The following is a 14,996-nucleotide window of genomic DNA, read 5'->3' as shown; positions in this document are numbered from 1 at the left end:
TCCTGATTGGCTAACTCACTTTGATTGATAGAAGCGGGAGCCAATGGCGCTGCTGCTGTGTCTCAGCCAATCAGGTGGGAGAGTCCCGGATGGCCAAGACACTCGTGGACATCGCTGGATAGAGATGGGGCTCAGATAAGTATTAGGGGGGCCGAGGGAGGGGGAGGGGCTTCTGCACCTTCTGCCTTTACAACCACTTAGGCTTTACAATCAGTTTCATAACAATTACAAAATATCTTTATTTTTTTTTACTCCTCCTTTAAAAACTTTAATGAGCTAAGATGACACAAATAAGGTACCATGCTACGCCCCGATCCAATCAGGACCACAGCTGCAGAAGCTGAAATATGTCGCTGTCAGAATCAAATATTAAAATAGTGGGTGTTGTCCACATATTGTTATTGTTCTTGCATTGTTTCTTATTATATTTCATTCTTCTCTACAGCTCCTATGTAAGGACCAAGAAGAGCGAACAGAACTTGTAAGTGACATCAGACACCACAAATATTTCGAGGAGATCGACTGGACCGACTTAGAGAAAGGAAAGGCCACCTCGCCATTGGCATCGGGATCAGTAAGTATACCAATCATCCTGCTTTATTTACTCGGTGATCCCTGATGGGTCAGATTTGGCCCGCGAGCCTTCTGTTTGACACACATGGTCTAGATCAGGGTGGTCTCCAAACTACGGCCCTCCAGTTGTTCAGGAACTACAATTCCCATCATGCCTGGTCATGTCTGAGAGTTTTACAATGCCTCATGGGACGTGTAATTCCGCAACAGCTGGAGAGCCGTAGTTTGGAAGATCCCTGGTCTAGATATAGTTCAACGGTGTGTTGATGAAGTGCAACGCTTCTTCTCACCACTAGAGAGAGCTGGGCTTGAAGGAACCTTCTTGGGGTAATCCGCAGCACATCAGAGTTGGGGGGGGGGGTCACTATGCTTTGTTACCATTTTCTGTATCAACCAGAATCTCTTAATGTCTTTTTCCTTTTTTCCAGAAGAAGAAGAAACCAATCTATAGAAGAATGAAGATGAAAAAATTCATGACCAGGGTAGACAGGGATCGTCCAATAAAAGCAAAGTACCAGAAGAACTTCAACGGCTTCTCCTACATGAGAGAGAGCATGAGGCGGCAGTTACTGGCCGCCCCTCCACCACCACAGAGCCAGCGTTGGTTCACTAAGGCCTTGGCATGTATAATGCAGTAGAACCAACAACCATCTGGGAAGACGCTCGGATTTGGAAGGTCCCCACATCCCGACAATAACAGAAAACATCCATTTTATTCATCATTCACAGAAGAAAAGACATAAAGTATAATAAATCATTGTGCTGACAACCATTGACCTCCCTTCCCCACCAAGACCTCCATACACGTCTCTCCGAGGCCAGATCTGCTTCTTCAGGAAGATAATGGAGGTCTATCTATAACAATCACATAGAAAATACAAAGACAATGACACACAAGACACAATCACTATACAGATATTACACCCGGATATCAAATCTTCTTATACAGACTTCATTACATGTATACTTGGTAGTTGTGCGTCCCTTTGTGGGAAAACACCCCCCTTCACAGACACAGACGCTTCTCCCAATCTGACATGTGTGCGGGTGTAGGTACATGGATGCACACTGTCTGCATTCGGGGCCGTGCACCCACACCCGCACACATGTAAGATCAGGATCAGCGTCTGCGTCCATACATCTGCTGCGTCCCATTAGCCATCAATGGGACTGCCTGCACAGGGGTGCATGGAACGCCTGTGCATCCCCATTTCAAAAACACAACCCTCCACAGACGCTGCTCCCAATCTATGTGTGCGGGTGTAGGAGCATGGATGCACACTGTCTGCATCCGGGGCCGTGCACCCACACCCGCACACATGTCAGATATCTGAGCATCGTACAGGGAGATGAACGGGGCACCCTAGACTGATGATTCAGGGACAATCCGATCGCCTTCGGGGGTCAGGAAGGAATTTTTTCCCCACTTTGGAGACAATATGACCAAGGAGGGGGGTTTTCGCCTTCCTCTGAATCATCGTAAGGTTTAGGGGTCTGAAAAAAGGCCCCACCTATGGGGAGCCAGAGGATAACAGTGACCGATCTCTGATTTATCAAGGCCTTAGAATCATTTCCTAAAAACAAAAAAACCCACAAAAAATAAAGACAAAACCAAAAAAGAAAACAGACAAAAAACAAACAAAACCCCGGTGTCCTAATGGATAAGGCACTGGCCTCCTAAGCCAGGGATTGTGGCTAAGCCAGACGCTGCTCCCAATCTGACATGTGTGCGGGTGTAGGTACACGGATGCACACTGTCTGCTTCCGGGGCCGTGCACCCACACCCGCACACATGTCAGATTAGGATCAGCGTCTGTGTCCATACATCTACTGCGTCTCATTAGCCATCAATGGGACTGCCTGCACAGGGGTACATGGAACACCTAGGTTATCCCAGGGGAAGTGGAAGTGGGTACCTGTCACAACTAGGTACCCCCCCCCCAAAAAAAATAAAAAACACCAAAAGAGGAAGGGAAGTCAATGGCTGTCAGCAGAATGTTCTACTTTATGTGATTTTGTCTGTAAATGATAAATAAAATGGATGTTATATTGTATTGTCTTGACGCGGGAACATTAAATATTCCGACTTCTTCACATATCTGGATGGGGATCCCCCTTTTATATTGGGGTCCCGGTTCTACATTCTGAGCATTGTACAGGGAGATGAACGGGGCACCCTAGACTGATGATTCAGGGACAATCCGATCGCCTTCAGGGGTCAGGAAGGAATTTTTTCCCCCACTTTGGAGACAATCTGACCAAGGAGGGGGTTTTCGCCTTCCTCTGAATCATCGTAAGGTTTAGGGGTCCAAAAAAAGGCCCCACCTATGGGGAGCCAGAGGATAACAGTGACCGATCTCTGATTATCAAGGCCTTAGAATCATTTCAAGGCCTTAGAATGATTTCCTACATCTAAATCATTTAGATTTATTTACAATAAAAAAAAAAATGTACAAAAATAAATACTGTACATTTAAAAACAAAACAAAAAACAAAAAAACAAAAAAAAAACAGAATAAAAACAAAAAAAAAAACAAAGACAAAAATAAATAACAAAAAAAGACAAAAAACAAAAAAAAAACCCCAAAGCCCCGGTGTCCTAATGGATAAGGCACCGGCCTCCTAAGCCAGGGATTGTGGCTAAGCCAGACGCTGCTCCCAATCTGACATGTGTGCGGGTGTAGGTACATGGATGCACACTGTCTGCAGCCGGGGCCGTGCACCCACACCCGCACACATGTAAGATCAGGATCAGCGTCTGTGTCCATACATCTCCTGCGTCTCATTAGCCATCAATGGGACTGCCTGCACAGGGGTACATGGAACGCCTAGGGAAGTGGAAGTGGGTACTTGTCACAACTAGATACCTGCCCCCCCCCCAAAAAAAAAACACAAAAAACAAAACAAAGATAAAAAACAAAACAAAGACAAAAACATTAAAAAAAGAAACACAAAAAACAGAAAAAAAAACGAAGGAGGAGTGGACCACCTGTGCATCCCCATTTCAAAAACACCCCCCTTCACAGACACAGACGTTGCTCCCAATCTGACATGTGTGCGGGTGTAGGTACATGGATGCACACTGTCTGCTTCCGGGGCCGTGCACCCACACCCGCACACATGTCAGATATCTGAGCATCGTACAGGGAGATGAACGGGGCACCCTAGACTGATGATTCAGGGACAATCCGATCGCCTTCGGGGGTCAGGAAGGAATTCCCCCCCCACCCCTGGAGACAATCTGACCAAGGAGGGGGGTTTTCTCCTTCCTCCAAATCATCGTAAGGTTTAGGGGTCCGAAAAAGGCCCCACCTATGGGGAGCCAGGAGATAACAGTGACCGATCTCTTATTATCAAGGCCTTAGATTCACTTCCTTCAATTGATTTATTTACAATAAAAAAAAATGTACAATAATAAATAAATACTGTACATTTAAAACAAAAAACAAAAGACAAAAAACAAAAAAAAAAAACAAAAGACAAAAAAAACAAACAAAAAAACAAAAGACACAACAAAAAAACACATAAAACAAAAACAAAAGACAAAAAAAACAAAAACAAAAAAAGACACAAAAATGAGAAAAAAGTGAAGAAATTAAAAGAAGCAAAGCCCCGGTGGCCTAATGGATAAGGCACTGGCCTCCTAAGCCAGGGATTGTGGGTTCGAGTCCCACCTGGGGTGCTTTATACTTTTCTGATCACATGATACAGACAGAGAGCTGACACTCCATCTGAGTTGACCTTAAAGTAGAACTTCATTAACCCCTTCAATACACGGTAGACACCTTTACCCCCTTCCCGCCCAGGCCAATTTTCAGCTTTCATCGCTGTCGCACTTTGAATGACAATTACGCGGTCATACAACACTGTACACAGAGGACATTTTTATCATTTTTTTCACACAAATAAAACTTTCTTTTGATGGTATTTAATCACCACTGGGGGGGGGGGGGGTTGTTTTGTTTTTTTTGCTAAATAAACTAAATAAGACTGAAAACTTCGGGGAAAAAATGTTTTTTTTTCGTTTCTGTTATAAAATTTTGCAAATAAATAATATATCTTTATAAATTTGGTGTAAAATGTATTCGGCTCCATTTCTTTGGTGGAAATAATCGGTGTGTATTATTTATTCTGTAGGAGAATTATAGAATCTACAATCGATGATATTCATCGATCAGCCATAACATTATGACCACCCACCTAACATCGGGAAGGTCCCCATTTTTGCCGATTCTAAATGTGAAATATCTACAAATAAAAAAACAAAATCAAACATTATAATAATAATAAGAAAAAAAAACAAAAAAGAAAACGAAACCCTTTCATCCCCTCCCGCCAAGGAAGCGGGCACCATTGCGGGCACCAAGATGCCATCTTCACTTCTAACTGATCTGCAGATGCCATGGAGATGACCACCAGGAATTTGATAGCTTCACAGTTTGCTTGAGAGCACAAGCAACTGTGGCCGTCATCAATCACAGTATGCCTTACACCAGAACGCGGTGCGGGAAAGGTGAGTCCGGTGACATGGCGGGCACCGTGATTCCAATGCGATTTTTGCGCAGCACATTTTTATTTTTTAAAGTAGTGCATGTGCCACTTTTTCCGCATTCTCATACGATTTCGATCTCAAAAATCGCACGGTATGGGGAGTGCGCGGGAATCGCACAGGAATGCGGCTCGTGCTCCCGTCCGATCCCGGGGTGAACCAGCCCTGAATGTAGCTGCTTTGGGAAAGTTAAGTGGACGGGTTTCGTTCAGCTTTAGGCTGGGTTCACACTGATGAGATGCGTCACAGAAAATCGCACCACATCCCTGTGCAAATCACATGCGATTCTGTGCAGTGCGATCGTTTCATACGGCTCATATAGCACTGCTTTTGGGGTGTCGTTAACTTTTAATTGGCATTCGCAGCAGATCGAATGAACACAGTGCGATTTCTGGCGGGAAACACAACGATCCCTGTGAGTTTCCTGCATCGCATCCGTGTGCACCCAGCATAAAAGCCGAGATCCACCCAAAAGGGGGGGGGGGAGCTTCACTCGTCTGACTCCTCCCCCTCTCTGTTGCCACATTTGGCACCTTTTGCGGTGGGGGGAGGGGGAGGGGACACCTGGTTTCGCCGCAGTGAACTGAGCCGGAAGTCCGGCCCCCCCTCCTACTTTCTCCACAGCCGGCCCATTCACAGAGTGCAGCGCGCTCCACGCATGTTCAGTAGTAATCCGGCTGTGAGGCCACAAGGCTTTCCTGCAGGTTTCCCTTAGTCATGATGGTGGCGCCAGCACCTGCTCAGGTGAGGGCACCGCGGGATCCCTGGACAGGTAACTGACCAGAAATATTAACCCCTTCACGCCAACCATAGGCAAATTTGCGTTCATGGCATGAAGGGGTTATTTACCAGAGGGTGATATGCAGCTGCGGGCATCACCCCGGTACCGTTTTTTTTTTTTTAGAGCGGGCGATCGGCTTTTTAGTGCTAACAACCAATGTGGCTAAAAGCTGTTCGGCTGTTATCCTAAAGGAGCGGGAGGGGATGCCCCTCCCCGCCCGCCGCTCTTCCCAGGCCTCCCGTCCCACCTAGGATGACCACAGGTCCTGGATTACCCGGGACAGTCCCTCATTGCCCGGGACAGTCCCGCATTTTGCAGGTCTGTCCCAGGCACCTTCATTACAGGACAATACAGTGCCCCAGAATGAAACTGACACAGCCCCCCCACCACCAGGGCTGATCTGATGCCCCCCCAAAAAAGGCACCACATCGCCGCTTTACTCACTGACAGTACTTGTCCTGGAATGTCTGGAGAGGCACAATCCCCACCCCCTGCTTGTGATTGGAGAAATCATAAACCCCGCCTCTTGCGTGTAATCGCTGTAGAGCCAGCGTTGGAACAAGGTAAAGCGGGTCTCGGCCGGCCAGGAAAAGTACTGTCGGCGAGTAAAGTGGCGATGCGGCGGCCATTTTTGAGGGGCGTAATCAGTGCTTCTGGGTAAAGTGCGCACCCGCCGCCCCAGCTGTGCCGTGATTCGTTACAGCGCAAGCTGATTTTTAGGAAGAGGGGGAGGGGTGTCTCTAAATGGCAGTTTGGAAATGTGTTCACCCCAATCCCACCGGGGAGACCCGAGCCACCATTCGGTGTGCAACCGCCGGCTAGGCTGAGACCCGAAGGAAGCCGGATTCGGCTCTGATCGGGTCCCTGGTGTAAAATCCCGGAAGTGACGTCACTTCCGGTTTACTCGGCCGCCAATGGCGCCAATTTAAAAAAAAAAAAAAATGACAGCATTCAGAATCACCGTTTCTGGTGATCTGAATACTTTTAAGTGCAAAGGAGGGATCTGGGGTCTTCTAGATCCCCCCCCCCCCCCCGATCCCTCCATAAAGAGGACCTGTCACCACCTATTACTGTCACAGGGGATGTTTACATTCCGTGCGACAGCAATAAAAGTCATCAGATTTTTTTTATTTTTTTAAACAAACAGTGTAAAAAAATTAAAATGAATGAAATAAATAAGAAAAAAAAAGTTTTTAAAGCGCCCTTTCCCCGCGTGCTCATGCAACAAAGAAAACGCATACGTAACTCGCGCCCGCAAATGTAAACAGTGTTCAAATCCCACATGTGAGGGATCGCCGCAATTGTCAGAGCGAGAACAATAATTCTAGCACTAGACCTCCTCTGTAATGCTAAAAAAGCGTTGCCTATGGAGATTTTTATGTACCGTCGTTTGTCGCCATTCCACGAGCGTGCGCAATTTCAAAGCGTGACATGTTAGGTATCTATTTACTCGGCGTAACATCATCTTTCACAATATACAAAAAAATTGGGCTGACTTTACAGTTTAGTTTTTTTAAGTCACAAAATTGTCCTTTTTCCCCAAAAAATTGTGTTTAAAAGACCGCTGCACAAATACCGCGTGACATAAAATATTGCAGTGATCGCCATTTTATTCTCTAGGGTCTCTGCTAAAAAAAATATATATATAATGTTTGGGGAGTTCTAAGTATATTTGTAGCAAATAAATACAGATTTTAACTTGTAAGCAACAAATGTCAGAAATAGGCTCAGAAATAGACCCTGACTGGAATGATACCAGCTGATTGGAGAAAAGCCAATGTAGCACCAATATTTAAAAAGGACCCAAAATACATCCCTGGGAATTACAGACCAGTTAGCCTAACATCAATAGTATGTAAACTCTTGGAGGGGATGATAAGGGACTATATACAAGATTTTAGTAATAAGAATGATATCATTAGCAGTAATCAGCATGGATTCATGAAGAATCGTTCTTGCCAAACCAATCTACTAACCTTCTATGAGGAGGTGAGTTGCCATCTAGATAAAGGAAGGCCCGTAGACGTGGTGTATCTGGATTTTACAAAAGCATTTGACACAGTTCCCCATAAACGTTTACTGTACAAAATAAGGTGCGTTGGCATGGACCATAGGGTGAGTACATGGATTGAAAACTGGCTACAAGGGCGAGTTCAGAGGGTGGTGATAAATGGGGAGTACTCAGAATGGTCAGGGGTGGGTAGTGGGGTTCCCCAGGGTTCTGTGCTGGGACCAATCCTGTTTAATTTGTTCATAAACGATCTGGAGGATGGGATAAACAGTTCAATCTCTGTATTTGCAGACGATACTAAGCTAAGCAGGGCAATAACTTCTCCGCAGGATGTGGAAACCTTGCAAAAAGACCTGAACAAATTAATGGGGGAGGGGCGACTACATGGCAAAAGAGGTTCAATGTAGAAAAATGTAAAATAATGCATTTGGGTGGCAAAAATCTGAATGCAATCTATAGACTGGGGGGAGAACCTCTGGGGGGATCTAGGATGGAGAAGGACCTGGGGGTCCTAGTAGATGATAGGCTCAGCAATGGCATGCAATGCCAAGCTGCTGCTAACAAAGCAAACAGAATATTGGCATTAAAAGGGGATCAACTCCAGAGATAAAACGATAATTCTCCCGCTCTACAAGACTCTGGTCCGGCCGCACCTGGAGTATGCTGTCCAGTTCTGGGCACCAGTCCTCAGGAAGGATGTACTGGAAATGGAGCGAGTACAAAGAAGGGCAACAAAGCTAATAAAGGGTCTGGAGGATCTTAGTTATGAGGAAAGGTTGTGAGCTCTGAACTTATTCTCTCTGGAGAAGAGACGCTTGAGAGGGGATATGATTTCATTGTATAAATACCGGACTGGTGACCCCACAATATATAAATACCGGACTGGTGACCCCACAATATATAAATACCGGACTGGTGACCCCACAATAGGGAGAAAACTTTTTCACAAAAGAGAGTTTAATAAAACTCATTTAAATTAGAAGAAAAGAGGTTTAACCTTAAACTACGTACAGGGTTCTTTACTGTAAGAGCGGCAAGGATGTGGAATTCCCTTCCACAGGCGGTGGTCTCAGCGGGGAGCATTGATAGCTTCAAGAAACTATTAGATAATCACCTGAATGACCACAACATACACGGATATGTAATGTAATACTGACACATAATCACACACATAGGTTGGACTTGATGGACTTGTGTCTTTTTTCAACCTCACCTACTATGTATGAAAGGGGTTAAAAGTCATCAGCTGCGATATTTGTAGAGATTTTGTAGCTGCCGACTTTTATTTTTTCTGAAGGAGCCCCCCCCTCCCCCATCCAGCTCCACATTATAATTTGAAACATTGTTTCCTTTCACTTACAATTACTGGTATTCCGAGTGTTGTCCTCCCCCCCGGCCTCATGGATTCTTCCGGGGTACTTCCTGTCACATGTTCCAGGAGTAAAAATGGCCGCTGTGATACGATTATAGAGGAAGAGAAAATAAAACAATTACTAATCACGTCTCAAGAGGCCTTTGTTGTCTTATTTATAATAAGGGAGGAGTTCCCCTTTAACCCCTTCCTGACGGGTGAACATCCTGGACTTTCAGTGGTCATACCGGAATGATGGGCGGAGCTACTGACTTCATACTGGGATGATGGGCGGAGCTACAGGCTTCATATCGGGATGATGGGTGGAGCTACAGGCTTCATACCGGGATGATGGGCGGAGCTACAGGCATCATCCCGAGATTTACTTTTTCAGCCAGCGACCTCCTGTGTTGTAAAAGCCATCCTAGTGGCTGATTAGCTGCTGGATGTCTTTTACAGGCACCAGAAGGGGATGTTCCCCCCCTCCCCCCTCCCGATGGCACCTTTCCCAGCTCTCCCATGCCATCGGGGAGCCCGATTTTTTATAATCTAGCGCTGTCACTGGGTTACCATAGAGCTGGCCCTGGACCAGATAGTCCCCAGGCATCTCTATGGTTCTGGGAGGCCGGAAGCGACGACATGACGTCACTTCCAGTTCTGGCAGATGTAAACACTGACTTTTTTTTGGAAAACATGAAATCAATGTCATTTTTTTATCTCATGTTTTCCAAGGTAGAGGAGAGATTTGGGGTCTTATAGACCCCCCAGATGTCATCCATAAAGAGGACCTGTCATCTCTAATTTCTATCACAAGGGATGTGTACATTTTTTTGTGATAAAAATAAAAGTGATAATCTGACGGAGACCCTCATAATAATAGAAACCGATGGAGACCCTCATAATAATAGAACCTGATAGAGACCCTCATAATAATAGAACCTGATGGAGACCCTCATAAAAATAGAACCTGATGGGGGCCCTTGTAATAATAGAACCCGACGGATACCCTCATAATAATAGAACCCGATGGAGACCCTCATAATAATAGAACATGATGGAGACCCCCATAATAATAGAACCTGATGGAAACCCTCATAATAATAGAACCTGAGGGAGACCCTCATAATAATAGAACCTGATGGAGACCCTCATAATAATAAAATCTAAAGGAGACCCCCATAATAATAGAACCTGATAGAGACCCTCATAATATTAGAACCTGATGGAGACCCTCATAATAATAGAACCTGATGGAGACCCTCATAATAATAGAACCTGATAGAGACCCTAGACCATAGCACATCGGGGCACATCAGGGAACAGCACATCAGAGTACAGGACATCAGGGCACATAGCACATAGGGGGCACATTAGGGCACATAATGGCACATGATGGGGCACATGGCACATTATGGGGCACATTGTTTACTAGCCAGCATGCAGAGTAGCACAGGAAGCGTCTGTGATAGGTTCTCTCTCATGTCACGCTGCTCCCCGGCGGCCCCTCCTCTCTTCTCGTCCATCCCAGATGATGTCACAAGCAAATGGGGATGGACGAGAAGAGAGGAGGGGCCGCCGGGGAGCAGCGTGACATGAGAGAGAACCTATCACAGATGCTTCCTGTGCTACTCTGCATGCTGGCCAAATCTCGATCTACCCGTCAGGAGCCAGCTGTCGGCGATTGACGGGTAGATCGCCGCGGACCTCCAATGGAATAGGCGGCCGCTGAATACGGCCCACTGAGCAATCGGCCCACCAGGAAACTCCCGGTAGTCCCGATGGCCAGTTCATCCCTGGTATTTGTAGAGGATTTGTAGCTGCCGACTTTTATTTTTTTTCTGAAGGAGCTCGGAGCTCCTCCCCCCTCCCCCCCTCCAGCTCCACATTTTAATATGAAACATTGTTTCCTTTCACTTACAATTACTGGTATTCCGAGTGTTGTCCTCCCCCCCCGGCCTCATGGATTCTTCCGGGGTACTTCCTATCACATGTTCCAGGAGTAAAAATGGCCGCTGTGATACGACTATAGAGAAAGAGAAAAAAACAAAACAATTACTAATCACGTCTCCAGAGGCCTTTGTTGTCTTATTTATAATAAGGGAGGAGTTCCTCTTTAATCCCTTCCTGACGGGTGGACGTCCTGGACTTTCAGTGGTCATACCGGGATGATGGGCGGAGCTACAGGCATCATCGGGATGATGGGCGGAGCTACAGGCTTCATACCGGGATGATGGGCGGAGCTACAGGCTTCATACCGGGATGATGGGTGGAGCTACAGGCATCATCCCAGGATTTAGTTTTTCAGAACGCGACTTCCTGTGTTGTAAAAGCCATCCTAGTGGCGGATTAGCTGCTGCATGTGTTTTATAAGCACCGGGAGAGGACGTTCCCTCCTCCCCCCTCCCGATGACCCCTTTTCCAGCTCTCCAATGTAAGCGGGGAGCCCGATTTATATAATCTGGCGGTGCTACTGGGTTACCATAGAGCTGGCCGTGGACCAGATGGTCCCCAGGCATCTCTATGGTTCTGGGAGGCCGGAAGCGACGCCATGACGTCACTTCCAGTTCTGGCAGATGTAAACACTGACATTTTTTTTAAGAAAACATGAAATCAATGTCTTTTTTTTATCTCATGTTTTCCAAGGTGAAGGAGAGATTTGGGGTCTTATAGACCACCCAGATGTCTCCATAAAGAGGACCTGTCATCTCTAATTTCTATCACAAGGGATGTGTACATTTTTTTTTGATAAAAATAAAAGTGATAATCTGATGGAGACCCTCATAATAATAGAACGCGACAGAGACCTTCATAATAATAGAACCTGATGGAGACCCTCATAATAATAGAACCTGATGGAGACCCTCATAATAATGGAACCTGATGGAGACCCTCATAATAATAGAACCTGATGGAGACCCTCATAATAATAGAACCTGATGGAGACCCTCATAATAATGGAACCTGATAGAGACCCTCATTAATAATAAAACCCGACGGAGACCCTCATAATAATAGAATCTGATGGAGACCCCCATAATAATGGAACCTGATGGGGACCCTCATAATAATTGAATCTGATAGAGACCCTCATAATAATAGAACCTGATGGGGACCCTCATAATGATAGAACCTGAGGGAGACCCTCATAATAATAGAACCTGATGGGGACCCTCATAATAATAGAACCTGATGGTGACCCCATAATAATAGAACCTGATGGAGACCCTCATAATAATAGAACCTGATGGAGACCCTGATAATAATAGAAACCGACGGAGACCCTCATAATAATAGAACCAGGCGGAGACCCTCATAATAATATAACATGATGGAGACCCTCATAATAATTGAATCTGATAGAAACCTTTATAATAATAGAACCTGATGGAGATCCTCATAATAATAGAACCTGATGGAGACCCTCATAATAATAAAACCTGATGGAGACCCTCAAAAAATAGAACCCGACGGAGACCCTCATAATAATAGAACCTGATGGGGACCCTCGTAATAAAAGAACATGATAGCGACCCTCATAATAATAGAACCTGATGGTGACTCCATAATAATAGAACCTGATAGAGACCCTCATAATAATAGAACCTGATGGAGACCCTCATAATAATAGAACCTGATGGAGACCCTCATAATAATAGAACCTGACGGAGACCCTCATAATAATAGAATCTAAAGGAGACCCCCATAATAATAGAACCTGATAGAGACCCTCAAAATATTAGAACCTGATGGAGACCCTCATAATAATAGAACCTGATGGTGACCCCATAATAATAGAACCCGATGGAGACCCTCATAATAATAAAACCTGATAGAGACCCTCATAATAATAGAATCTGATGGAGACCCTCATAATAATAATATGAGGGTCTCTGATGGAGACCCTCATAATAATAGAACCTGATAGAGACCCTCATAATAACAGAATCTGATGGAGACCCTCATAATAATAGAATCTGATGGAGACCCTCATAATAATAGAACCTGATAGAGACCCTCATAATAACAGAATCTGATGGAGACCCTCATAATAATAGAATCTGATGGAGACCCTCATAATAATAGAAACCGATGGAGACCCTCATAATAATAGAATGTGATGGAGACCCTCATAATAATAGAACCTGATGGAGACCCTCATAATAATAGAACCTGATGGAGACCCTCATAATAATAGAACCTGATGGAGACCCTCATAATAATAGAACCTGATGGAGACCTTCATAATAATAGAATCTGATGGAGACCCTCATAATAATAGAACCTGATGGAGACCCTCGGTCTGTTCTATAGTTGTATTGTTCTGTATGGATGGAGTACGGTCGCCACCTTTTCATTAAGCCGAACACTTTAGCGGCGCACTGCAATTTTTTTTTTTTTGCAGTATATCCTATAGGTTTGTAACTTATAACCTTTGGGTGCCCCAAGAAGAGCTATAAGAGCTGTGATGAACAGGGGGTGTGGCCAAAAGTCTGTCACCCAGTAATCCCCCCAAGTCAGTCCGTCCCCCAGTGTAATCCCCCCAAGTCAGTCCGTCCCCCAGTGTAATCCCCCCAGGTCAGTCCCCCCCCCAGTGTAATCCCCCCAGGTCAGTCCGTCCCCCAGTGTAATCCCCCCAGGTCAGTCCGTCCCCCAGTGTAATTCCCCCAAGTCAGTCCGTCCCCCAGTGTAATCCCCCCAGGTCAGTCCGTCCCCCAGTGTAATCCCCCCAGGTCAGTCCGTCCCCCAGTGTAATCCCCCCAGGTCAGTCCGTCCCCCAGTGTAATCCCCCCAGGTCAGTCCGTCCCCCAGTGTAATCCCCCCAGGTCAGTCCGTCCCCCAGTGTAATCCCCCCAAGTCAGTCCGTCCCCCAGTGTAATCCCCCCAGTGTAATCCCCCCAGGTCAGTCCGTCCCCCAGTGTAATCCCCCCAGGTCAGTCCGTCCCCCAGTGTAATCCCCCCAGGTCAGTCCGTCCCCCAGTGTAATCCCCCCAGGTCAGTCCGTCCCCCAGTGTAATCCCCCCAGGTCAGTCCGTCCCCCAGTGTAATCCCCCCAGGTCAGTCCGTCCCCCAGTGTAATCCCCCCAGGTCAGTCCGTCCCCCAGTGTAATCCCCCCAGGTCAGTCCCCCAGGGTGGTGATGAAATGGGTTTCCAATCCAGGTATACAGGAACCCCCCTCCCTCTTATTAAATGGATCCCTGGATAATATGACTGCAGGGGGGTGATAATAGGGGACCCCCATTCAGTGACATCCTCCCCTCCCCCACCAGATAAAGAAGGGGTGATAAGAGGGGACCCCCCCCCCTCACCCCACCCACAGCCTGAGAGGGTCACACTGAGACCCCCCGAGCAACCACTCACCGCATAAGTCCCGCACAGCCGACAGAGCGGACTACAACTCCCAGCATCTCCGGGCGGCCTGTACCCCGTCTCCATGGTGACCCGTCCGAATGTGTAACGGAAATGACGTTACGTCACCGCCATCTTGCTACACCCCGTACTCGCCCACACTAAGGATAGAGTGGGAAGGAGAAAGCGGACATCTTGTTACACCCACAGGAGGTTTGTGTTTTACAATTATTTTTAACTGTAATCTGAAGTTATGATGTAGAACTCCGTCCGAATTTATAAACTCAAATTACAATTAAAAATAATTTTAAAATGCAAAACTCCGGTGGGTGTAACAAGATGTCCGCTTTCCCCGTCTCAGTGTATTCTTACTGTGGGCGAGTG

The 14,996-nt window shown here is 46.2% G+C and overlaps 1 protein-coding gene and 1 non-coding gene across 2 annotated transcripts in view; one reads left to right on the top strand and one right to left on the bottom strand.

Moving 5' to 3' along the window:
* LOC141107400 (xaa-Pro aminopeptidase 2-like) overlaps positions 1-14,779 on the bottom strand; it is a gene marked incomplete in the record, with an annotated part of 211,680 nt that extends 196,901 nt beyond the window's left edge. The window contains 3 exon segments of the mRNA XM_073598107.1: positions 9,275-9,367; positions 11,184-11,288; positions 14,625-14,779. Of these exon segments, the coding sequence (XP_073454208.1) occupies positions 9,275-9,367; positions 11,184-11,226 (136 nt within the window).
* TRNAR-CCU (transfer RNA arginine (anticodon CCU)) lies at positions 4,183-4,255 on the top strand. The gene has a single exon. It is a non-coding gene; the product is annotated as a tRNA-Arg (tRNA).
* Positions 14,780-14,996: the final 217 nt, after the last annotated feature.

The sequence above is a fragment of the Aquarana catesbeiana genome, linkage group LG09, assembly GCF_042186555.1.
Source record: "Aquarana catesbeiana isolate 2022-GZ linkage group LG09, ASM4218655v1, whole genome shotgun sequence".
NCBI classification, from domain to species: domain Eukaryota; kingdom Metazoa; phylum Chordata; class Amphibia; order Anura; family Ranidae; genus Aquarana; species Aquarana catesbeiana.
This window is presented reverse-complemented; position numbering and strand designations above follow the sequence as displayed.